Raw genomic sequence first — 24,455 nt, forward strand, 5'->3', positions numbered from 1 at the left:
CTGGTACTGAACATATGCCCCAGAATGGTGTCTGGGATACTGGACTGTTGATGGTCTGACTCTTAGAAAGCCAAGGCCCTGGCCTCTTGTCGTCATTAAAAGTCCCGTGGTATTTTCGAATAGGAGTGTTAGCTCCTGTGTGCTAGCTAAATCCTAATTAGGTAAATACTCTCTCCCTGTCTAATTCCTCCTTTGAATGAATATGGCATTCTTCATTTCCTGAACTGTTGTTCTTTGTAGAGTTTAAAAGCTGCCAGGTTCCACCCCAGAGAAGGCTGCATTTTGGTGTTAAGAGGTGTGTTCCAGGTATATGAATACCTCTTCCAAGAGTTGTGATGGTGTACGCTCATTAGTCAAACTAAGCTCTTTGACATTCAGTACTTGTCTCCACAAGCCTCATACATCTACAACTAACCCAAGAGAATTGGATCTGATGCAGTATCTGCCCCCAGATACTGTGTTTGATACTAAAGACTGGTGCTACATAAAAGCTGACCTGTCATTTCTTATTGCAGGCTGGCAGTCCAACCTCCGTTTCTGCTCCTCATAGCTTCTCTCGGACTTCTGTTACGCCATCCAATCAGGACATCTGCAGGTAATGTTTGTTGTTTGTAGAGCTGCAGTGGGCCTGTACAAGGACCAATTTATGAAAAAAATCATGTACACCAGGAAGTAAGCAATCTAGGGCTCCGATTCTAAATGTCCCATTTGTTTCTCTCGAATACTGTCTAGCGCTGCTCCATGGGATCCACTTACTGTTTGCTTGCTGTGTTTACCATCCCCACACTAGCCATAATTCTTGTTTCTTACTTTGATTATACGTGTTCTCTTGTATAATTGTTTTTACTTTCTGTGCTTTTATTCCACTGTTCTGCATGCAGTTCCAGTGCAGTGTTTTCTGAATGTTGTCATCACAGTCCAGTGCAGTCTGCTGTTGTCTTGAAAAATCCTCACTGCCAGAATTCTCTGACACAAGGGGTCACAGTGACAGTAATCTGTCAGGACACGTTACAGGCATCAAAGAGAAACTCCCATGGGCAGGATTGGGTCCATGCGCTCGAGTCTGCTAAAAATGCAAAAGCCACCCGTGCTCTTAAATTCTCCAAGTCCCTCAACGACATGGACCAGAAGGCACAGAGCACCACAGAGGGCTCTAACTATGGGGAGCGAACGTGCTCTGAAGGCAAACTGACCCCGACACAGGAGCAGTGTTTAAGGATTAACAGATTTAATCAGAAAGAGAAGAAATCGCTCAATCTCAGGCCTTTTTTTAGCAATTCTAAACACTCTTACATGCCGTCTCTTTGCACCACCCACTCGAGCGCTTCGGGAGCAGCCGAGAACCACCACGCGGTGCAGATACCTCTCCTGGATGACAAGGTGGACAATGAGACATCATCAAGAAGCAAAAAGCTGCTGCGCTACCTCTTCTCCTTCTCCCACAGCTCGAGTGCCAGCAGCCTGCATAAGTTCCATGAACTAGAGAGCTATCCGAGCCACTTCCAAACTGCAAAATCCTCCAGCCTGTTGGTGGAAAGCACAGGCTTCTGCTCTGATGACATGGGGGATGACGACGTATTTGAGGACAGTGCCTCCGTGAGGTTGAAAGCAAAAGAGCTGCGGGCACCACTCTGTTCAGTTGAGAAAGACAGTGACCTAGACTGCCCTTCTCCCCTGTCAGAAAAATTCCCCCCTCTTTCCCCTGTTTCCACGTCGGGGGATGCCTGCAGGTTGGTTTACAGAGAACGCCTTCCTCCGCCCCCTCCCACACTCGGCAGTGACCTGCTCTGCTTTCTCTGCCTTTGTGTTCTCTCACCTTGCTTTAATATGTGCAGTTTGAGGCCTGCTGCTTTTCCAATGCTTTATTAGTCCGCTAAGTGGAAGCTTCCCTTTGAGTCAATAAATTCTTTGCAACCCAAAGCAATTTGTTTCACAGCTCCGCGTTCCAAGGTGGTTTTATTGGTGCCAAACCCAGGAATATCTGAGAGAATCAGCTACACATATTAAAGGCCAAGCTGAACTTTCTTAGCTTAAAGAGCAATGTGCTTTGCTGACGGTCACTGGAAAATGGGCCATTTAAGTGTCACTTCCCAGATTTGATCAACTTATATATGATTTTTTTTTGGTAAAGCTTTTCTGTTCATTTCCATGTATCTATTCATAAAGAGCCTCAGGTGAAAAGTGTAATTCAAGGGCTCGCTGTTAGCGATGAGCCAGAACGTGGCCCTAATGCGTGTCCATCGCATGGGGTCAAACAAGTGAGGTGTGGTCTGGATGGACTGTGCCGCTGCAGAAAGTTAACCAGATCTGGAAGATATAAAGCCCCATCAGAGGCAGCTACCTCGCTCTGCCCCCTCATCCGGGTGCAGAGTCTGCCACTCTGCCTCAGCCTGGTTTTGGGTAGGCACTCAGTATAGTGAGAACTGGCACATCCCCTGATCCCCTACCAATCATCCTCTCCAACTCCTCTCTCTTCCCTACAAGTGATCCAACCCCTGCAAAGACCCATAATGTATCCCCTGCTTCCCGACTCCTTCCCTGTTACCACCTGCCTCCCCAATGCTACTCACCCTGCCCCATTGTTCAGCACAATCCACCTCATTGCTGGTTCTCATCCCTGGGCCCCAGTGATACTTGCCAGCCCACTCACCTTCACCACCTGGCTTCTCAGCCAGCAGTCAGGGTGCGAACTAGCAGCTGGGTCACATGGACTCAGCAAGGGATTCCAACAGTGGGTAGGCGGGATGCTCCAAAAGATATTGGCCCCATCCTCATTGGCCTTCTGCACTCGTGCCCCCAATGTTATTCTTCACAAACTTTTTAAAACAACCTCATAGGAAATTAATTATCAGTCTGCTTCCGTGGCAATATGCAGAACCAAGTGTCCCTGTTAACTGGAGCTTGAAATGGAATTGGAACTGCAGTACCTTGGAGTGGCAACATATTGGGAGAGGAGCTACTCAGTGCCTGCTAGGTTAATCAGTAGGGAATATGGGGAACCTTACTGTAGCTGTCATTGGCAGCCATTACAAAGTGAGTGAGTAGAGATGGGGCAGAAGATCTAAACATTCCCAACTTTGGCAAGAGTCAGACTGGAGCTTTGCAGCCTGAGTCCATCTCTTGGTAACTTTTACTAGAAATAATCCATCCCAGAAGGCAAGATCCAGGCCTCGTAGGTTAGCCCTTCATGTTCTTGTGGAGTTTGTATGTGTGTGGTGGTTTCTGTTTTTTTTTTTAATTGTAAACCACAGTTAGGTTTACACCTCTGTGAACATGTTCTGTCATGGGAAGTGTCCGTACTGCTTAAATGCCACTCTCAGTAAAGTACTATTGTTCTGGTAGACAAGATGATGTGTTGTAATTTCTTATCCTGTTCTTTCTCTTTTCATTACCAAATCTCTTTCAGACCTTGTGTGTCTGCCCGGTGAGCTAGAGAGAAATTGTGTAGTTAGCAGTGTTTGTGCTCAGTTATTGTGTGTCGCATTTTATTTTATTTGTTGGTTTTTCTTATTGATAAATTTCTTTGTTTGAAATGTATGTCGTTTGGGATCTGCATTGGTTGACCGTGCGTGATCACAAATGTTAAAAGCCTCCTCTACATTGTTTTGGTTTTCCCTGTCTCTGCTGCTGCCTCCTAATGAGCTGCTTTGCTCCTGATTCAGGATATGTCACTGTGAAGGAGACGAGGAGAGCCCCTTGATTACCCCCTGTCACTGCACAGGAAGTCTTCATTTTGTGCACCAAGCCTGCCTGCAACAGTGGATCAAGAGCTCAGACACCCGATGTTGTGAACTCTGCAAGTATGAGTTCATCATGGAGACCAAATTAAAACCTCTACGAAAGGTAGGTCTAAGGACTGGTTCCAAAGAAATAGTTTGCCTTAAAAGTGTGGCACTGCTCGGAAAAGTGACTCTTTTTTTAAACATGGCACAGTGGGACTCCATGCTTATCATCCCCCTCAGTGATTCCGTATACAGTCTGCTCAATTTTATAATCTGTATTTTCTACGTGAAAATGCAACCTGGGATCTGAGAGTCAAGCTGGATTTTTTCTGGTTTCATGCATCACCAATAATAAAGAATCTGCTGTCAGAACTTAATTGACAATCCTGTTGATGCTGCCAAAGCCAGAAAAGAATCCATTTTCTTCTCCAGTAACTGGGTTGGCTCCGCAGAGCTAACAGGAATAAAGAGGAGGAAACATTTATTGTAGTCCGCAAGGTCAGCAGCTGTAACTCTGAAAGTACACCAGGAACTGATCTGTTTTGTTAGGACCCCCTACCATTTCTACAGTCACCTTTCAGAGCCGAGACCCACTCTAAAGCACAGAATTTGCTGTACTGTTACCCATATGGTTTATGAATTTTCTTGAAGATGTGGGAATTGTAGGCTCTGTATTTTTCATATTTATTTGTAAAATGATTCCATTGAAGTCTTTGGTTACATAAAAAATAATAATGTAGCAAATGATTTTTTTAAAGCCAAAATCTTATTTACGGTGCAATGAAATTCACCCAGAAAAACAATGTTTTGTTTCTTTTTTGCACTAAACATACATAGTAACATTTTACTACTTCAACTTGCTAGAACCAACAGCTGTTATTTAACACCTTCTGCCATCTATACACCCACTGACTTACCTTACCGATACTGAAGAACACAAGGATCTGTCCATTGGTGTGTCCGGTATCCATTTTCCTATCCCAAATACCTCTGTCTTTCAAAGGCAGTTGATGCTCACCAGCAGGATTTCTGGATAGGAACCACTAATATTCTTAGCACTGGCAAATCGTGCTGTGCCTGCCCATGTTAGAGGTTAATAAAAGTAATCTCAGTCTGGGACAAGAATAAGCAAAAAAGATTAAAATCAAGCAGATGATCCTGAATCACTAGGATGGGGAGTCCAAAGTGTAACCCATCCAAGGGCTGTAATGGTAGTTGGCCAGGATCCCAAAGCCACTACTAATCTACAGAAAATGGAGCAGATTTCAGCCACCTTCATCTTTAATACAGAAGTGCAGTCTGCAAAATATATAACTCAGGATATGATGCTGTTCTGAACAGAGACCTCTTGGATCACGATGGAGACCTGCATTTTGGGACCTGTCGTTTCTTCCAGCTGCGCCTCCTTATTATGGAGGAACTTAGCTGTGAGCTGCACTGTAGAACATCCTGGGTGCCGTTGGGCCTGCAGGTCATGCTTTGGCCGTCCCTGATGTCAGACCCCCAAAGAGAAGACCAAAAAAATAAAAATAAAGGCGTGGATAAAAACACAATAGTCTAAATTAACAAATTGGCTAGTGGTTTGGGGCGTCTGTTTTTTGGGGTGTCAAATTTGGAACACCTTGAGTGGATGCTCAGCGTTTTCTAAAAATCTGGTCCCTGTGAGGCATACCACATTGGGCACCCAAATCCAAAATCCACGCATCATTTCTGAAAATTTAATCTATTATGAAGAAACCAGGTGCCAAAAATAATAGGGACAAAACCATAAGTGGGGGAGATGGGGAGGAGGGAACACAAACAAACAAACAAAATGGAATTAGCCCTCAAAAATAGAAGCTCAGTATTCCTGAGATTAAACTGCAGTCAAGCTGACATCTCATCCTCAACTCCTCCTGTATTGTATCCTGTCAATCAGGAGAAAATAACCTGTAGCTGGACTGTGAACAAGAGAAGGCCAAAATATAGGCTTGGTGCTTGCCAGTAGCATAAGACCCAAACTGATCATCCCAGGTTTAACTTAAAGTCCCAGTGGAGTTAAAGCAGTCATGAATCAGGTCTGTAAAGTGTTTGACCCATTGACCCCGTAAGGAGAGAGTCTGAGATTTCTAAGAGAGCTAAGAAACAACAACCCAGCTTATGAAGTAGAGCTGGTCAAAACATGGGAGTTTTTTCCATGGAAAATTTTTATGAAAATGAAATCAAAAATCATTTTAATCTAAGTTTTCCACAGGAAAAAAATGATTTTTGGCAGAATTTGGAAACACAAATATTTTGGCCAAACACAAAAATATTTTGATTTGGAAATGCTCCCACGGTGCCTCATGGGAGTTGTGGTTGGGAAGCCTCAAGCTCCTTTTTCTCTTCTGTACGCTCTGCAGGCCAAATTCATCCATGCATTGTCAAATGCAACCCAATGGGCTTGCATAGCTGTAATGGAGAAGAGACCGTGGCTCACAGTGTACATAGAGAAGGTGTGTGAAGGGTTTGTCCAGTGTGAATATGAGACTGAAATGCCAGACCCATTCTCAAATGCATCAAAAATAAAAGCCTTTTTCGAGTGATTACCAGTAGTTGGTAAATGTCTGTAAAATTGTCTAATTTTTCTGCATCCTTCCTACTTAGTAATGGCCAAAACGTTGTGGTTTCTAATGGGACTATAACAGAATCATTGACGGCTTGGTAATTGGCATAAATCTGGGCATTTCAGATGGTACTTCATCTCATTGTCTCTGCTGGTTATTCAGAGGGGAAATGTGGTTCCGCATTAATGCAGTTGAATATAAAACATAGGTAGCAACTTCCATTGTTTGATCAAATAGCGTAGTGTACACACACTGAGTACCTAGACCTAAAAGCATCAGTTTCCATTGCTTGAACTAAAGTCAGGCTTTACACCTGGGGGCTATAACAGACTCCTATCCTCTGTGGGTTGGGTACAGAGACGGGCATGTAACACACACTGACCAGTAGCTCGCCCATTCATTTCTATAGCAGTATTTTTATATTAGCGGTGCCAAACCTTTCTGAGCAACTACCATTTTGCCAGGCATACCTGCTGGTGCCCCCCACCTCTCATTCGGCCACAGAGCGGTGGGCACTCTTAACAGGCAGTGTTGCTTAGGCTGTACAAAACTGGGGTTGGGATCAGCCCGAGCTCTGCTGCACCACTGGAGTGTGTACAAGTAAATAAGGCATGAGCAGCAGCAGTGCACCGAGGCCCAGCACAGAGATTTATCGTTAAGACCTGCTCCTGCTCCCACTGAAGTCATGGGAGTAAGATTGGGGCCAAAAGTCACAAGGAGAAACTGGAATGCCAGTCACTACTGCTTGAACTTGCACACTGATATATGGACTAGTGGGTTGAGACAACTACCTGACATAATGACTTTTAAAAAGAAATGCTTCTGTGTACTGTGAGGAAAACAGCCTCTGCCTGTCAGGTGTGTTCACTAGTGTTCCTTTCATCCACTGCTCTCGCTTCCACAAACCTCTAACCACTTGCTCTGCCTTCTGGATTTCTTGCTAGTGGGAGAAGTTGCAGATGACGGCCAGTGAGAGGAGGAAGATCATGTGCTCTGTAACATTCCATATCATTGCCATCACCTGCGTCGTGTGGTCTCTGTATGTCCTTATAGACAGGACTGCTGAAGAGATTAAACAGGGACAGACTACTGGTATGTTACTTTATTTTGTTTCATATTTAAGTGGCTCTGAATGCAAAGAGGCAGATCTGTTGAGCAAGAAGATGTCTTTTTTTAAACTGTCAGATCTCTGGCTTTAGTAATTAAAATAAGGCCCAAAGTTGCACCATTTTAACTAAAGGTGTGATTCTAAACCAGGTTAGTTAAACTAGTGCAACTTTGTGTGTGGACATTCTTAAATCAATTTAAACCTGGCTTATCAGTTTAGTTTGCACCAGTAAAATGTATAGCTGCGAGCTAATCCAGTCTAACCAGTTTTAAACTAATATAAGTGTTCACACACAAAGTTGCACTGCTTTAACTAAATCTATTTTTAAACTAGTACCAATCCTGTGTAGACAAGGCCTAAGTGTTTCCTGCTTTTTATTCCTAGTAGCCCTGCAGAGCTAGCACAGCTAAAAAGTGAGGGAGCTGGATTCAGCTACTCCTTGTTCATCAATAAGAGAATTGTGTATTAAAGTCCAATCAGTTACATGATGGGTTGACACAGTTGTTACTAAGGACAGAATTTGTCCTGCTGAAATTTCATTCCTGGCGGTGATGCATGAACCACAAAGAACCTAGCCTGACTCTGAGATCTCAGGTTGCGTTTGAAGGGCTAGCAGTGAAAAATAAAACAAAAAAATATTTTTTACTTGTAAGCAAAGCACATTTGCTGTGGAAATAATTGAACGTGAATAAACTTGGAAGCCCACAGTCATTTTTACACTCTCTTTTCAGAGTGCAGCCACTCTTCAAAATATACATTTTCATGACTTACTGTCATTTTTCATTTTCAGTTGTAGTTTGATTGTACTTGATTTTTGTTCAGCAAAGAGGCTGCTTTGAATGAAAGCTTCTGGTCTCTCTTCCATCTGACAGCATCATCTATGGGAGTAGTGAAAATTGTTGGCCTTTTAATGCAAGGGATCAATATGCTTATGAAAAGCATATGCTTTCAAACATTTACAGCCTTCAGGTCATTTTAGATAAATATTTTAGATGAGCATAAATAGGAATAGCATGAATATTTAGTACTTGGTACTGTACTCCGTTTCAGAATTCAAATGAAATGAGCAATCTGATGAGTACTACAGTAAGCTGGCTAGTGTGCATGTGTGTGCATGCGTGCATGCACCACTGCTTCCGTTGGACAGAATCGGAACTGCTGGGCTGCGTGGCATAGGTCCTATACTGCTAACAGCTAATGAGGTTGCATTTGTAACCAAGTGGCAGGGTCCTGTGCTTTTCGAGCAAGAGAATCTGAGTTCTATCCCTGCCACTGCTGAGCAGTTCTGAATGGTCATGTGTGTGCAGCACAGTGACAGATGTGGTGTCCGAGGAGGTCATGGATTTGTTACAATATTGTTGACTCTCCATGAAACTTGAAAATGGATGGATCAGCATGATGTCATGGTCTTTCCTGCAATGCCCCTGACCAGCCAGTAGTGGAGAGGGTTGATATGTATAGTACCTATGCTGGAGAAGGTATGCAATACTAATGGTCTCTAAATCTAGCAGACAAAGCTATAACAAGATCCACTCTCTGGACGTTCAATAGGGACAAATTCAAACTAAAATAATACTGCACATTTGTAATAGCGAGGGTAAGCTTACCAAGGGATGTAGTAAATTCTCCACCATTTACAGCCTTTAAATCAAGATTGGACGTCTCTTTCTAAAAGAGATGCTGTAGTTCAACTCCAAGTTATTGGGCTGGATGTAGGGACTACTAGGTGAAGCTGTCTGGCCTATGCTAGGCCCGAGGTCTGACTAGATGATCCCTTTCAGCCTCAAAGCCTGTGAATCTATGTGTTGTGTGATCACTGAGTGGGCAGGAAGAGGTATAAAGGAGACTGAACTGTTTGCGAGCTGCTAGTTATACCCTGTAGGGGATAGTACTCCCAGTGGGCTCTACACAAAGTAAAGTAGGGGGGTTGAGTGTGAACAGACCTGTTAACTGGAATTGACAAGCTTTCAAAAACGAGAACATAACTGTTGGTATAACAAGAACTATTTGCATTAAACAAACCCTGTGACAGAAAATGGTGTACTTGTAAAGAGAACTGCCTACCACGCTTGCACCCTGTGGACTTTGAGAATTGGACTATCTGCTGCTCAAGTCTGGGACCTGACTTACCTCTTCTGTAAAGTGCCCTGTACACCTATGGCATCTTATCAATAATAATAATAAAGGAACCTGGGAGTGATCATATCAGTTTGCTTTCATACAGTACTGCCAAGGATTTTAACCCAAATCCCCTACCAAATTCAGATGGGTTTGGATTTGAGATTCTGATTGTGGCCTATTCTGTGTCTCTCATTTAAAGGATACTGTGCAGCCTAACTAATATTAATGTGGTCCTTTCCTTTCTTCCAGGGATTCTAGAGTGGCCATTTTGGACTAAGCTGGTAGTTGTGGCTATTGGCTTCACTGGAGGACTCCTGTTCATGTATGTACAGTGCAAAGTATATGTACAGCTGTGGAAGAGACTTAAGGCTTATAACCGAGTAATATATGTACAGAACTGTCCGGATACTAGCAAAAAGAGTATCTTTGAAAAACCTGCATTAATGGAGCCAAATGTTGAAAATAAAGAAATGCTTGGGGTCCACCATTCGGATACAAACTCTTCACATTACACGGAGCCTGAAGACTGTGGTGCAGAAATCCTTCATGTCTGATCTTTGGGGGCTGGGAAAGGGTGCGGGTTCTGTATGTTCCTGAAGATCAAAAGCATCATTGTTTACTGCAAACTGCTCTACCTTTTTAAAATCAGCTAACAGCCTAGCGCTGGCGGATTACTTTTTTTTTTTTTTAAACATTTTTTTTACCCCCCCGACACATCTGTCAGTATGTTATCACGGTTCCATACCTCTCGATGTTTCATCTCTCAGACTGGCCTGTACAAAGAGACACTGGAGGCTTCACTGGATGAGGCAAGGCATCAGAGTATGGCAAGTCCGGTGTGAACCATCATCAGCTTCATGGAGTCTGCTTCTTTTTAAAAGACAGCTCGCTCTAAACTATCCCAGAATGCATGTGGGGCAATTTAAGCCTTGATGAGAAGATGGCTTCAGACATTGAGGAACAGCTGAGAGAGAGGAACGAGAGACCTAGAATCTAATCTACCGCTAACACTGCCACTAACATTTCTCGTAGGCAGCGGCTATAAGATTATGCTTTACATATTGTGATAAAGGACTCACAAAGCATATAGCACTTTTTAAAGTCTTTATTTTGTAATATATGTGTCCAATGAGAATGAAACTTGAAAGAATGTCTCATTTCAAAATACCCCTTTTTAATACTCTCTCTTGATCCACTTACATCCTATTAGGTCCTAAACCTCTTGCCTTACAAAAATCTAATGTGGTTTCCAACGCATACCCACAGCATAACACTAAAAACTCTGCTTCTTGGGGGTTTTCTCTCAGGAGAAAATTTTTCAAAGAATATTGCACTTGTGACTTGTAAATGGAGAGTAGTGGGTGTAAAATGTTTGTTTTAATATGTAATGGTTTCATTGTTCTGTTCTGGGGTTTGTTTTTTTGTTTTAAATCAATTACATAGTTGATAGACCTGCACATATCCCTGATGTAACTGTCATTCCAGCCGCTGGCAAAGGGGCTTGGACACTATTGGTAAAATGTGAGCTCTTTAGAAAAAAACAAATACAGCTGAAAATGGTTTGCCTTCTTTAATGCTGTGTTCTGTGTGACTCACCCAAGAATTTGACAACATGAAGAAGGGGTGTTGAAAACAACTAATAAGGAGTAAATATTGCATAGGGTCTCCTGTCTCTACATAGCTGAGGTTGAAACCGCCTTCCTATTTTAGCCCAAATTTTGATACATTCCTTGGTCGGAGTGATTTTGATTTGTTTGTTTTAAACCTGTGAATGGCTGATTGTATGAACTGTTTGATGGGAAGAGGAACATGTATGGAGTCAGGTTGAGGAGTGCTGGGTAGAGTTGTCCAAATGTTTAAAAGTACATGAGCTTTCTTAGGGAATCATTCTTTCAACCAGAGTAAGGTGAAGGTTGTCTCAATCCCAGACCTCATTAAACCAGACCATAGTGTCAGCATCATTGAAATGGAAAAGTCATAATTAAAAGGTATTGCACAAGGTTTCTAGTTTTAAGAGCTGACTTGCTCCATTCGGGTCCAATCCAACTCCCAATAAAGTCAATGGGAATCTTTTTATTGACAGTAATGGGAGTTGCACTGGGCCTCTTAGTTCATTAGGAAATCTGTTTATGTGTTGGAATATTCGACCAAATCCCAAGGTCTTTATCCAGGGTTTATTCAATCCTTTCTCAGGCAAACTCCCACTGAGCAAGGGTTTGGCCCAATGAAAATAGTTGGACACTGGAGAGGAAGAACTGCAGATCAGAGAAATTTCCATTAAAATGTGATATTAACTTCTGTCTTGATCTTTTTGATAAAAATCTGTGGATTTATTTGAGGCAAATGAGGGAGGATGCTAAGAGGACATCAACCAGTGGTTTCTAAAGCCTGTGAGAGTGTGTGTGCACATTTTTTTTTTTCCCCCTCCAAGCTTACTGGCCCTGGTCTTTGTTAATAACATGTACCTGTTTTGGGAATGCTTTAAAACATTGCAGATCTCTGGACAATCTATCAAGCTGCACTGGCATAAACTTGTCGCTGTGGTGGGGGCCATGACGTTCCACACTCAGCCAGTATAGACAGGCGAGAACCCTCCCTTCTACCATCTAGGCAGTCCTCATTTCCCCATGCATGCAGTCTGTTGCCTGTGTCTGCTACATTCTAAAGTGCAATTATCTGGGCCCCTTTCTGAACGCCCTTCTTCCCAACGTCCTGGCAATGACCATAGTCTGTTCACTAAAACCCAGATCACGTGGTATTTTTTATGTTTGGTGAACAGGTTAAGCAAATCAACTCAGGTGGGTTAAATACCAGGTCTTCATCAAATTCTTAATCAATTTTCATGCATGCAGGGCTGTAAGGATTAAAAATTAACATAGAGTCATCTCCAGGGTAGTGCTGTCTGCAGTCTCATCTGACCGGGACCTTTTGAGAAACATTACTAGAGTTAGTTTGATATTTTGGAAGCTTAGCATAGCATATGCCAGCTGCTGTACAATACACTGCTAAAGACTCCCCCTCCTCCCCCCCCCACCCCCTACCAATTTATCTTGTCTTACAAATACATACTTTCTAATTGAAATAGGCTGCAAAAGAATTGCGTATGAGATTGTTAGCCATCCCGTTGTCATCCACGGTCTTTCCCCAATTCCTCTTTCATAAGCAGAATTAGGGCCTGATATTTCAACCCTTACAGGTGTAAATAATCATCCTGTGTAGTCCCATTGAAATCAATAGGACTGCTGATGAGAGTAAGGGCTGCAGAATCGGACCTTTACTTTGTATCTTACTGTTTTTCACCCATCCTGATGTTGTTTTTCATGTTGATTCTTTCCCACTGAGCCTTCAGAAACTTCATTTTCCTTCTTTACCACAGTGCCATCTGGTGGTATACGCAAGTCTGAATGGTGCTTTATCACCATTAGTAAGGAAGTTCTGTTGATCTTTTGCAGCCGTCCCAAGGCTTTTACCCTGGTTCTAATGAGTCCTGTCATTCTCCCTAGATTTGGATCATGATAGTGACCATTCACCATCAAAATACACATTCCAAGCTCCTCTTATATGACGTACTTCCAGCTGAACAGCAAAACTATGGCAGAATTGTCTTTTCTTTCTCTTTCTCCTGTTCATCCCCACTGAAGTCAAGGAGCTGCAGAGGTGCAAGTGAGAGCAGAATTTGAGTCAAAGAGGACATGTGCTTAATTTAACTTCTATGGCATTATCCATAGATTATCCATAGACTATTGTGTTGATTGCTGTCTGCATAATAAAAACACTCTGATCTAGTGGAAAGCCCCCCACCCGGCTCCCTTTCCCATGTCTTGTCAGTCCAAAGTCCTGTCCAGAAAATGTCAGGCTATGCCAAGGAAAATCTCCCTGCGGCATCATATCCGATACGGCGGCAGGGTCACAAACACCCATGAGGTTAGAATTATAAATGTGTATTCAAGAAGGCTGATCATCTTTAAAATATTTTCATGTATTAAACCGCTATGAAGTCTCAGGATTCTCCTAAACTAACCCTTTATGGGGGAGAGATTTAAAGGAAACAAACTGCCACCATCACAACATGGTGCCCTCTGTTCCGTAGAGATGGGCCTGAGCTGCCAACTTTAGATCTAGGCCTGGAGCCAAACATTCCTGGAGTTCTGATTCAGGGCTTTGCTTCAGCACATTGTAGAGACAGGGCAATTCACAAAGAATTTGACTGAGCCTGTAAAGGACAGTAGGCCACGTAACGCCTCCAGAGGAGCCCTGGAATAGGATTGTGAAGGAGAAACAACTTCTCCCTTACATTTCCCTCCCTGCCCCCTCACTAGTTCGGCTCCTTTGACTTGGGCATTGGCTCCACCCACTCCCCACCCTCCTGCTGTTGGGGTGGACAGTGCTGGGTGTGCAGCCCTTTCTCACATCCTTGCTGTGATGTGGGAAGCTCTGAACTGGCTGTGCATGCGGGTAGAGTTTTACTCCCTTACACGACTGCATTGGGCTGGGTCACAGTCTGGTCCAAAGTAGACTCTGGATCCAGATTCTCATAAAGTCAAGGGGTGTTGAGACCCAGTTTCCTGGTTTGGTCTGTTGTAGAGAATGGACCTAGCCATGAAGGGAAGCCATGGATGTGAACTCTTCCCTCCTCCCCACCCCCAGTTCAGGTGTGTTTGGAACTGTGAATCTGGTTCAGATCCATCTCTAGTATTCTGATACACCGAGGGTCAAATACAAAAGCAAAGATATTGCTGGCTGGATTTTCACAGCATTAGCCTAGATATGCAAAATAAATTTTTTAAAGGAGAATTTTTATTTTGTGATTTATTATTATTATTACTATTTAGTTTGAAATATTGCAACATCTGTATATTCCAATGAAGAACCGAAAACTAGAAAGCACTTGTCTTTGTATAGAAGATAATTGTTAAAAATTGCAGCTGATCTTGTATTTAGATAAAACATTTGTACATAGGTAATTGTATACTGTTAATCAACTTTACACTGGCATGTGTTGTATAGTTTATACAAGACACTTCACAATTCTGCAGAATTTTTTTAGTTAGTAACTTTCTAGTAACTTAAATGTATAGTTTTGTATCCTTTTCTGTATGTTCATCTCTTTCTCAGTATTACCACTTGCAGAATTATTATTATTAGTTTCTTAAACTGTAATTGGTTATTTGTGCTGTGATACGCAGGGTTATTGACTGCAGCAATAAAGCATTTCTATAAAAAGTAATTGGCAGAAAATTACTTTTTTGCAAAGAAACTAGAGGCCCAGTCCTCAGAAATGTTGAGCTTTCCAGCGGTGACTTGATCATGGACTACAGGTACCTTCACATGGAAAAAAATATCTGATCTAAGTGGCTTCTCTCTAATTTAGCATACCGAAGTATACAAGATCCAATGACAGGAGGTTGATATCAGAAAAAATCATTTTTTAACAAGGAAGGTAATTAACCATGGAATAACTGGATGGATTCTCCATCACATTCAGAAGATATGCTTGTGTTCAACCACTCACTTAAAAAAAAGGTCAGACTAGATGATCATAATGGGCTTGTCTTCCCTTAACAATCTTTTCATCTTCGTGAGAAGGCACTGTGAGATATTCTGAACCTTGCAAGTTTGGGCCCAGAGTTTTCACATGGATTTTTTTCTGTAGGACACTTTTTTTTTCCAGCAGAGCAGGGGGAGCCCCTTGCCATCAGTCTCTTGCAAAGAAAGGCTAAGATTGTGAGGTTATGCGGCAGATGAGCATTAAGCCCTTGGAAGCATGCCAAACAAAAAGAATTTTCAAGCAGTGTTCTCTGAGGTCCTATGTGTCCCACAAGTGAAAGAAGGCAGAAGATTTTGTATGTGAACCTCTGGCTAGGTAAGTCGGGTAGGGTGGAGGGTTTTGGTTTTGTGGAACGTTTGTCCACCTTCCATGAGGAAAGAGGGCTGTGTAGTTTGGATGGCCTCCACTTCATAGAAGGGGGATCAATCTCAGGGACAGGCTGGCTAGAGTAGTCAGGAGTGGATTAAATTCGTAGCAAAAATGGAGGGAAAATATGAGAAATCAGCACAAAATCGAGATTTGAGAACAAAATTGATCAAGAAACCAAAGGGGACAAAAAGAAATTCTTGAGTTGTCTGTAGGCAGGGCCGGCTCTAGGCACCAGCAAACCAAGCACGTGCTTGGGGCGGCACAATTTCAGGGGCGGCATAATTTTTATTTTTATTTTGCGCTCCCAGAGGGTGGTTTTTTGTTTTTTTTGCTTGGGGCGTCAAAAATCCTAGAGCCGTCCCTGACTGTAAGCAAGTGCTAGGAGCCTGGGTAGCAAACGAGTAATTGGAATTGCTCATTTATGAGAATAAATTTGAACCAGTTGGTATTACTGGACCCTGGTGGGATGATTTGCACAATTGGAATTAAAATCAATGGCTATAACCTATTTAGGAAGGATCGAGTGGGCAAAGGGGGGGGGGGGGGAGTGGAACTCCATGTAAAAAAAAAAAAAAAAGAAGGTATTACCTGTTTCCAAGTCAGAAGAAAATGATCTTGAATGCTTATAGATCAGTGTCCTAACAGAGAAAGCACAGGATGGTGTTCTAATTGATGTCTGCTACAGCCCACCAAATCTTATTAGGGAGCAGGATGACCGCCTATTTATGCATCTATCCACAACACAGAGGATAAAAAGCTGCATGATCATTGGGGGACTTCAATTTGTGTGATGTATGCTGGAAGTCTAAGGTTGCCAGTACTAAAACGTACAGTATGCCAATATTTTTATGGCTGACTTAGAACAACGCTTCCTCCGCTCTCGTCCCCTAGTGCCCCTCCTCTACTTGCGCTACATTGATGACATCTTCATCATATGGACCCACGGAAAGGAGGCCCTTGAAGAATTCCACCTGGATTTCAACAATTTCCACCCCACCATCAACCTCAGCCTGGACCAGTCCACACAAGAGATCCACTTCCTGGACGCTACAGTGCAAATAAGTGATGGTCACATAAACACCACCCTATACCGGAAACCTACTGACCGCTATACGTACCTACATGCCTCCAGCTTCCATCCAAGACACATCACACGATCCATTGTCTACAGCCAAGCCCTAAGATACAACCGAATTTGCTCTAACCCCTCAGACAGAGACAAACACCTACAAGATCTTTATCAAGCATTCTTAAAACTACAATACCCACCTGGGGAAGTGAGGAAACAGATTGACAGAGCAAGACGGGTACCCAGAAATCACCTACTACAGGACAGGCCCAACAAGGAAAATAACAGAACATCACTGGCCATCACATACAGCCCCCAGCTAAAACCTCTCCAGCGCATTATCCATGATCTACAACCTACCCTGGAAAATGATCCCTCACTCTCACAGACCTTGGGAGGCAGGCCAGTCCTCGCTTACAGACAACCCCCCAACCTGAAGCAAATACTCACCAGTAACTACACAGCACACCACAGAAACACCAACCCAGGAACCACTCCCTGTAGCAAACCTCACTGCCTACTCTGTCCCCATATCTACTCTGGTGACACCATCAGAGGACCCAACCACATCAGCCACACCATCAAGGGCTCATTCACCTGCACATCTACTAATGTTATATATGCCATCATGTGCCAGCAATGCCCCTCTGCCATGTACATTGGCCAAACCGGACAGTCCCTCCGCAAAAGAATAAATGGACATCAGGAATGGTAACATACAAAAGCCAGTAAGTGAACACTTCAATTTCCCTGGTCATTCTATTACAGATCTAAAAGTCACTATCATTGAACAAAAAAACTTCAGAAACAGACTTCAAAGAGAAACAGCAGAACTAAAATTCATTTGCAAATTTAACACCATTAAGCTGGGCTTGAATAGGGACTGGGAGTGGCTGGCTCATTACAGAAGCAGCTTTGCCTCTCCTGGAATTGACACCTCCTCATCTATTATTGGTAGTGGACTACATCCACCCTGATTGAATTGGCCCTGTCAACACTGGTTCTCCACTTGTGAGGTAACTCCCTTCTCTTCATGTGTCATTATATAATGCCTGCATCTGTAACTTTCACTCTATACATCTGAAGAAGTGAGGTTTTTACCCACAAAAGCTTATGCCCAAATAAATCTGTTAGTCTTTAAGGTGCCACCAGACTCCTTGTTGTTTTTGTAGATACAGACTAACACGGCTACCCCCTGATAAGGGACAGTCTGTGACTCCATGGTTAGGCTGTTATAGTGCCTCAGGAGTTTATGCTTGATGGTTGGTGAAATCTAAGTAGAGAACTCACAGCCAATTTGGGGTTTGTACTCTGGTTCTTAAAAGCCTGTCCTGAGGTTAGTACGCACATTCTTGAGCTACTGCAGGACAGCTTGACAGCAGGTAATTGACAATGATAAGTTTAAACCATGTCTAGATCTTCAGCAACAATTTGGCTTGCCCTGCTCCGTAGCATGGAAAGATCTCCAGTTAAAGCATTTACTTGCAAATGTATTTGGATTGGATGCCTTGGGAGCTCTAGAATATCCAAATTTTTTGTTATTTTGGAGGAAACTTCCTTGATTTACTTGGCCAGAGGTATGCTTTTATGATTTTCTGGCCCCAAAATCTCTGCCAATGATTGATAATTTGAGAGTTGCTTGGAATAGATATTTGGATACATGACAATCCAATCCAATGGAATACAATTGTATCTAATGTTAAAAAAGCAACTATGGGCATGAGACTACAGCTTATTCACAAAAAGTCACTTTTTTGAATATACTGATCCCCACATAAGCTAATGATAATGGGCCTCACAAATGCTGACCGCTGTAGGAAATGTAACTCCCTTGGTGTTAGCTCATATGTTTTGGGAGTGCCCCTGTATCAAGCATTTCTGGTATGAGGTGGGTCAAAGGACCAGTTTGATATTGGATGCTAAACTGGAGGCCACCCCCTTAAGCTTCATTCTTGAATATATTCCTGATACCTGGCGCGGTTCCATTGTGCAGCTTTGGTTGCTAAAAAATTAATCCTGCAAAAATGGAAAGATCGATCCTGGCCAAATATTGGTGTCTGACTCTGTGATATGGTAGACCTCGCAGCTAACGAATGACTGGTGTGTGGCAGAAATGGAATGCCTGAAAAATTCAAAGCAATTTGGGCTGACGTTTTACAGATCTGTGATTAACATAGATATATTGCTTCCCCCTCCCCTCCCTTTATTGTAACCATCTTTATTTGCGTTGTGTAATATGATGAATCTGATATATTGATTTACAAATAACTGAAGGGTTTAACCATCAAGGAGAGAGCACAGCTCTTGATTAGCCATGAGAAGAAATACAGCCCAGTAAAATTTTGGCTGAATGTCACGCAACAATTCTGAAAAGAGAGTTCTACAGATGGTGGAATTGTCTCCCAAGGGAAGTTCCTTCATTTGGGACAGTAAAAGCTGCGCAGAGAAGGCACTTGTCAACATTGCCATCCCGGTTATATCACGGCATTTCAGACAGAGCCTCCATTGACCTAAGCCACAGGTGAATAGTGAGGGAGGAAGGCGGGACTCTTGTGTTACCAGGGCCCAGACCACCTGGGCTTTTAGAGGCCAAAACCAGCCGCTTGAATGCCTGTGAGAAGGGTTTCTCTCAAGTTCTGTCCACCACTAGAGTCACCACACCCTCCTCTGCACTCAACATAACCATGGTGGGCACATCTGAACACCCAGCCAGCTAGAGTAGGGGTGAATTTCACCCAGGAGAAATTACTTAGCAAATTAAAGCAGCCCTTGCTGGTAGAGACCCAGAAAGGACAGTGCTACTGAGAAAATATCCCCTCCCACGGAGCTAGAGGTGAATTGCCTGATGGAGCCGGGGGAGGGAGGGGGGTCTCACATCCAGTGCTCTGATGGACTCAACTTTCCTTGGCTGCTGCTGCAGGCCCTGTGGCAATGCTGGGCTTTATTCTCTGTCCTGGGCTGCAAAGGGCACTGTAGGGCTGCTCCTGGCACTCCCCCAGGAAAAGGACCCTGGTGGTGATGGCTCATTCCCTTCCTCCTGGCGGTTGCAGGCTCCTTCGCCTGGGCACCTGTCTCAGGCAGTGGCACTTTAGACTCTTCAGTCTTCACACCTGTGCCTCAGGTTGTCCAGTGGGCATGGGGGTAGGAGGGGGGGCAACAAGGGGAAAGGCCAGCTCATAGAGGGGCTGGCAGGGAAGACGGGAGGTGCAAATGAGCCTCGCTTATCTCCGCTGTATACTGTTCATCCAGCCTTAGTCTAATGCTCGTATAACAGCATGAAAGGCAATCCCCACTGTATGTATATAGTGTTCCAGCTGGCACCAAGCCATTCAGGGACTGGTACAACAGTCACAGGACAGTGATTTCATGGAAGCTTGGGCAGCCTTAGAGGGATTCACTTTATGATTAATTTTTGTGCTCTGTCAGTGTGTACACAAGGGGCAAACACCGACGATATGCAAATAAAGATTCAAGGGAGTTATCTGGTAACCTTTTTTAGACCATATTTAGTGTTGTTGACCCAGAAGAATTGAGAGCTGCAGTTGGCTAATTGCTTGCACTTGCCATTGTACTTTTGCACCATACAATATATAAAAGGTGGGTTCTGAAATACAAAGTAACCCCCTGCCAGAACCCAGAATAATTGCTGCACTCTGCAATGGACCCTCTGGGAGCAACAACTGTTTTCCTGGTGATTTGTGTCTCTTGCCTTCTTTTCTTTTCCGCATGGAGAAAGATGTCTGGAAGCGGGAAGCTGCCTCCTGGCCCTGTTGCTTTTCCCATCATAGGGAACATGCTGCAGCTGAATGTGAGGAACTTGCCCCAATCTATACATGAGGTAAGGGGGCTTTCTCCTTATCCAGGGCTTTGGCTCAGGTGGGCGTTAAGCAGAGCCTGGGGAAAGAGAACTCTGAAATTTCTGGGGTTTGCACAGTGGCTCAACTCCTCACTTTTAAGGCTGAATATTTTTTCCACAGAAATATTTAATCTTGAATGCTAGATACAACCTGTTCCTGGCAATGTGTTATTTTTATGATAATGTGTCTTATTCACAGGTAAACCAGAATACGCCCTCTCAGTTGTGCTGCAGCCTGTACAGGTTATCCTGCAGTTGGGAGTGTGGTCTGGTGGGTTAAGCAGGGAAATGGCAGACAGCAGCCTTGGGTTCTGGTCCCAGCTTTGCAATTGATGCCACGTATGTGCCTGGGGAAACCACTGAAGTTCTTTGTGTGTTTCCCACTTGTAAAATTGATCTAATGATACTTGCCTTCTTCACAGGACAAGGGTAAGGCCTAGACTGTTGCTGTATTCTGTCAAGTTAACATAGCCATTGGGCTACAGAGAGAGTGAGACTAACTCTGTATCCTAGTGGTTAGGTCGCTCACCCAGGATGTGGGAGACCCATGTTCCTTTTCCAATGACTATTCAGTTATTGATACGCAATGGAACGGCTTCAATGGGAAAGACTGAGAGAGCCCTGATCCAGAATGACCTACAGCGGGTGGTTTAGGGCACTCTCCAAAGAGAGGAGAGACCCAGTTTCAGATCCCTTCTTTACATCAGGTACTGGGGGGAGTTAAACCCAGCTCTCCCATATACTAGGTGAGTACCATTCCCACTAAGTTGCGGTTCTCAAACTACAGTAACTCCTCACTTAACATCCTCCTGCTTAACGTTGTTTCAAAGTTATGTTGCTGCTCAGTTAGGGAACATGCTCATTTAAAGTTGCGCAATGCTCCCTTATAATGTCGTTTGGCTGTCTGCTCTGTCCACTGCTTGTAAGATTCTGTGGAAGAGCAGCGACTTTACAAGGGAGCACTGCACAAGTTCCTCTTCTCCACCTCCTCCCCCTCCCTCTCAGCGCTTCCCCCACTGCCAAACAGCTGTTTGGCAGCGCTTAGGACTTTCTGGGAGGGAGGGGGAGGAGCGGGGAAGCACTGCTTCTTCACTCTTCCCCCTCCCTCCCAGAAAGTCCTAAGCGCCTCCAAATGCGGGGCCGGGGGGTGAGGTGGAGAAGAACAGGGATGTGGCTGCTCCGGAGAGGAGAGGAGTGGGGGTGGGAAGAGGTGGGCCTGGAGTGGAGTGGGGAAAGGAAGAGGCGGGCTTGGCGCCCCTGGCAAAGTCGGCGCCTGTTCTTCTCCGGGGAAGCTGCTGCTGCAAAGGTGCTTCCTAGCATCCTTGCCTGCAGTGGGCTGTGCCTGTGTGGGGTAAGCCGGGGTGCTTCCCAACCACAGTACAGTACAGTATATAATGCCTTTTGTCTGCCCCCCAAAAATGTCCTTGGAACCTAACCCCCTGTATTTACATTACATTTTTTGGGAAAATTGGATTCGTTTAACATTGTTTCACTTAAAGTTGCATTTTTTAGGAACATAACTACAACGTTAAGTGAGGAGTTAATGTATGTGGCGGACCTCACAAGAGAGATGTGGGAATGGGTCAAGGGAGGCATGAGCTGTGTGCTTTTTTTTTTTTAAAGAGCTCTGGCTGGCTGGGCTCGTGCCAATGGACCCTTCACACCCTGGAGGTGGGGATACAGGGGACAGCCAGAGCTCTGCCACCAGGGTTTGGGCACTCCTTCCTGCCCCCCCCCCAATCCCTTACCGGGAAGTGGTGAGGTTCTGGCTGTTAGCTCTGGGGTGGCAGCAGCAGCGCAGAAGTAAGGGTGCCAATGCGGCACTAAGTCTTATTGACCAATATCCCTTCACATTGCCACCCTTACTTCCGAGCTGCTGCTGGTGCAGTGCTGCCTTCAGAGCTGGGCACTGAGCCAGCAGCTTCTGCTGCTCTGCTCTGCCTTCAGAGCTGGGGGGCAGTATATGTACTTGTGGGGTGGGAGTGGCCATAAATGACTACAGACACGAAGAAGGGGGGCATGATCAAATAACTTTGAGAACCGCTGGCCTAGAGGGTTAGCTAGGGGTTTTGAGGATCAACATTTTGGATATAGGTGCCTATATCCCATTTTCGGTGTAACCCTTAATATATACGGAAATATACCTCTCTCATAGAGCTGGAAGGGACCCTGAAAGGTCATTGATTTTGACCTTTGACCAAGTACTGATTTTGCCCCAGATCCCTAAGTGGCCCCTTCAAGGATTGAACTCACAACTCTGGGTTTAGCAGGCCAATGCACAAACCACTGAGCTATCCCTCCCCCCCTTAATGGCGGGAGAGCTCTTTCATCAGTTTGTAATTAGATCCACACTCATTCTGAAGAGGCTATAGTAAAAATTTATTGGTCCTTTGTGTTAATCTTTTACAGCTCAGTGCGAAGTATGGCCCGGTTTTCACAATATACTTGGGCTCACTGCGGGTTGTGGTGCTGTATGGGCAGGAGGCTGTGAAGGAAGCTCTGATTGATCAAGGGGATGAGTTCAGTGGAAGAGGAAAACTGGCACTGGCTGACAAGCTTATCAAAGGAGCAGGTACATTTCTAACAACTTCAGCATGTAGCGCTGATGTTCTATGTATGTGGAGAACACGACAAAGAAGACAGTTCTTGTTTCATTTAGTCCTGTTCTTTGAAGGATACTAACTTTAGCCGCCTACTTATGTCCCAGTGTATTTCTTATCTTTACATGGTACCAGTATATGTACTTTGCTCTAATTACTGTGACCGTTTACACTGTGTTAGAGAACAAAATACAGCCATTGGGCATGGCAACCAATGGAATTATTTTTCTTGTTCATAACAGGGCCGGCTCCAGGCACCAGCCCAGCAAGCAGGTGTTTGGGTCGGCCCCTGGAAGGGGGCAGCATGTCCGGCACTTCGGCGGCGGGTCCCTCAGTCTGTGTCGGAGGGAAGGACCTACTGCCGAATTGCCGCCGAAGAATGAAGCAGCGGCGTTAGAGTTCCCGATTGCAGCTTTTTATTATTATTTTTTTTTTTTTTTGCTTGGGGCGGCAAAAACTATGGAGCTGGCCCTGGTTCATAATTCCTATAAACAGCAATGAGATTAATGTGTGGGATTTTGAGTTACATACACATATCAATGTAATGTAGTGTCTCCAGTAGAACACACATACAATAATGTTTGCGTTCACATTGAACCTTTCAATGACCAATGTTCCCCCACCCCTTTCATTCCTGTTCTCCTCCCTCTTCCAGGCATTATTTTCAGCAATGGGGAGCGGTGGAAGCAGCTTCGCCGATTTGCCCTCACCACCCTCAGAAACTTTGGGATGGGGAAGAAAAGTATTGAGGAACGGATCCAGGAGGAAGCCCGTTTTCTGGTGGAAAGGCTCAGAAACACACACGGTGGGGATTTGCTGCACGTATGTCAGGAATTGAGGAGTCAGCTAAAGACTCTTCTCTTCCTTTATTTTGTGATACTAACTTTGGTTCAAATACCTTATAGCTCAAGCCATTAGCTGCACATATAACAGCCTCTGTTAATTTGAAGGAAAAATATGTGAGAAAAGTTCCTGAGATGACCTTTCCTGGCTGTTATTTCCCATGCTTTCTACCCTCTGATCTGTGGCCAATGGGCAAATGGAAAATGTTTGTCCAGAGTAGGCAGAAGCTAACACAGTGAACCATGTTAGAGTGGATTAGTTTATCTTCAGTGTGTTGGGCGAATAAGACACCCAGGCCCACAGCTTCCTTATTCTGATTTTCTTCTCTGCTAGATGTCTGATACAAGTCTGGCACCTACATTGCATGGGGATGGCCTCCCGAGTAAATCACTGTGTAAATTTACAGTGTTTTCTAAGTGATGATTATTATTTATTTGTGTTCTATTAGTTTCTATAGGTCCCAGCCAAGACTGGGGCTCCTTTGCATATGGGTTGTGCTAACGAACAGTTGGAGACAGTCCCTGCCCCAAGCAACATACATAATAAATACACATGAAAAAGAAAAAGTGGAGAAAGGAAGAATTATTTTCTCTCTTTTAGAGACGGGGAACTGAGACAGAGAGAGATTAAGTGA

At 44.1% G+C, this 24,455-nt stretch overlaps 2 protein-coding genes across 5 annotated transcripts in view; both read left to right on the forward strand.

The window, feature by feature from the left end:
• The window catches only part of MARCHF8 (membrane associated ring-CH-type finger 8), a 192,196-nt gene extending 177,466 nt beyond the window's left edge, over window positions 1–14,730 (forward strand). For 2 of the 3 annotated variants that reach the window (XM_024217308.2, XM_024217309.2), the window contains 4 exons: window positions 516–595; window positions 3,663–3,843; window positions 7,252–7,399; window positions 9,786–14,730. In XM_024217308.2, the coding sequence (XP_024073076.1) occupies window positions 516–595; window positions 3,663–3,843; window positions 7,252–7,399; window positions 9,786–10,090 (714 nt within the window). In that variant the 3' untranslated portion in view covers window positions 10,091–14,730. Of the gene's footprint in view, window positions 1–515; window positions 596–881; window positions 1,731–3,662; window positions 3,844–7,251; window positions 7,400–9,785 lie in introns of all 3 variants that reach the window. The other variant, XM_024217310.2, reaches the window with a different exon arrangement.
• Window positions 14,731–20,040: 5,310 nt separating this feature from the next.
• Window positions 20,041–24,455, forward strand: part of LOC112118852 (cytochrome P450 2H2-like) — a 17,448-nt gene continuing 13,033 nt past the window's right edge. For both annotated transcript variants that reach the window (XM_026658160.2, XM_026658161.2), the window contains exons 1-3: window positions 20,041–20,360; window positions 22,788–22,950; window positions 23,634–23,783. In XM_026658160.2, coding sequence (XP_026513945.1) covers window positions 20,181–20,360; window positions 22,788–22,950; window positions 23,634–23,783 — 493 coding nt within the window. In that variant the 5' untranslated portion in view covers window positions 20,041–20,180. The remainder of the gene's footprint in view (window positions 20,361–22,787; window positions 22,951–23,633; window positions 23,784–24,455) is intronic.

Source organism: Terrapene carolina, unplaced genomic scaffold, assembly GCF_002925995.2.
Source record: "Terrapene carolina triunguis isolate 2854851 unplaced genomic scaffold, T_m_triunguis-2.0 Scaffold402, whole genome shotgun sequence".
Classification (NCBI taxonomy): domain Eukaryota; kingdom Metazoa; phylum Chordata; order Testudines; family Emydidae; genus Terrapene; species Terrapene triunguis.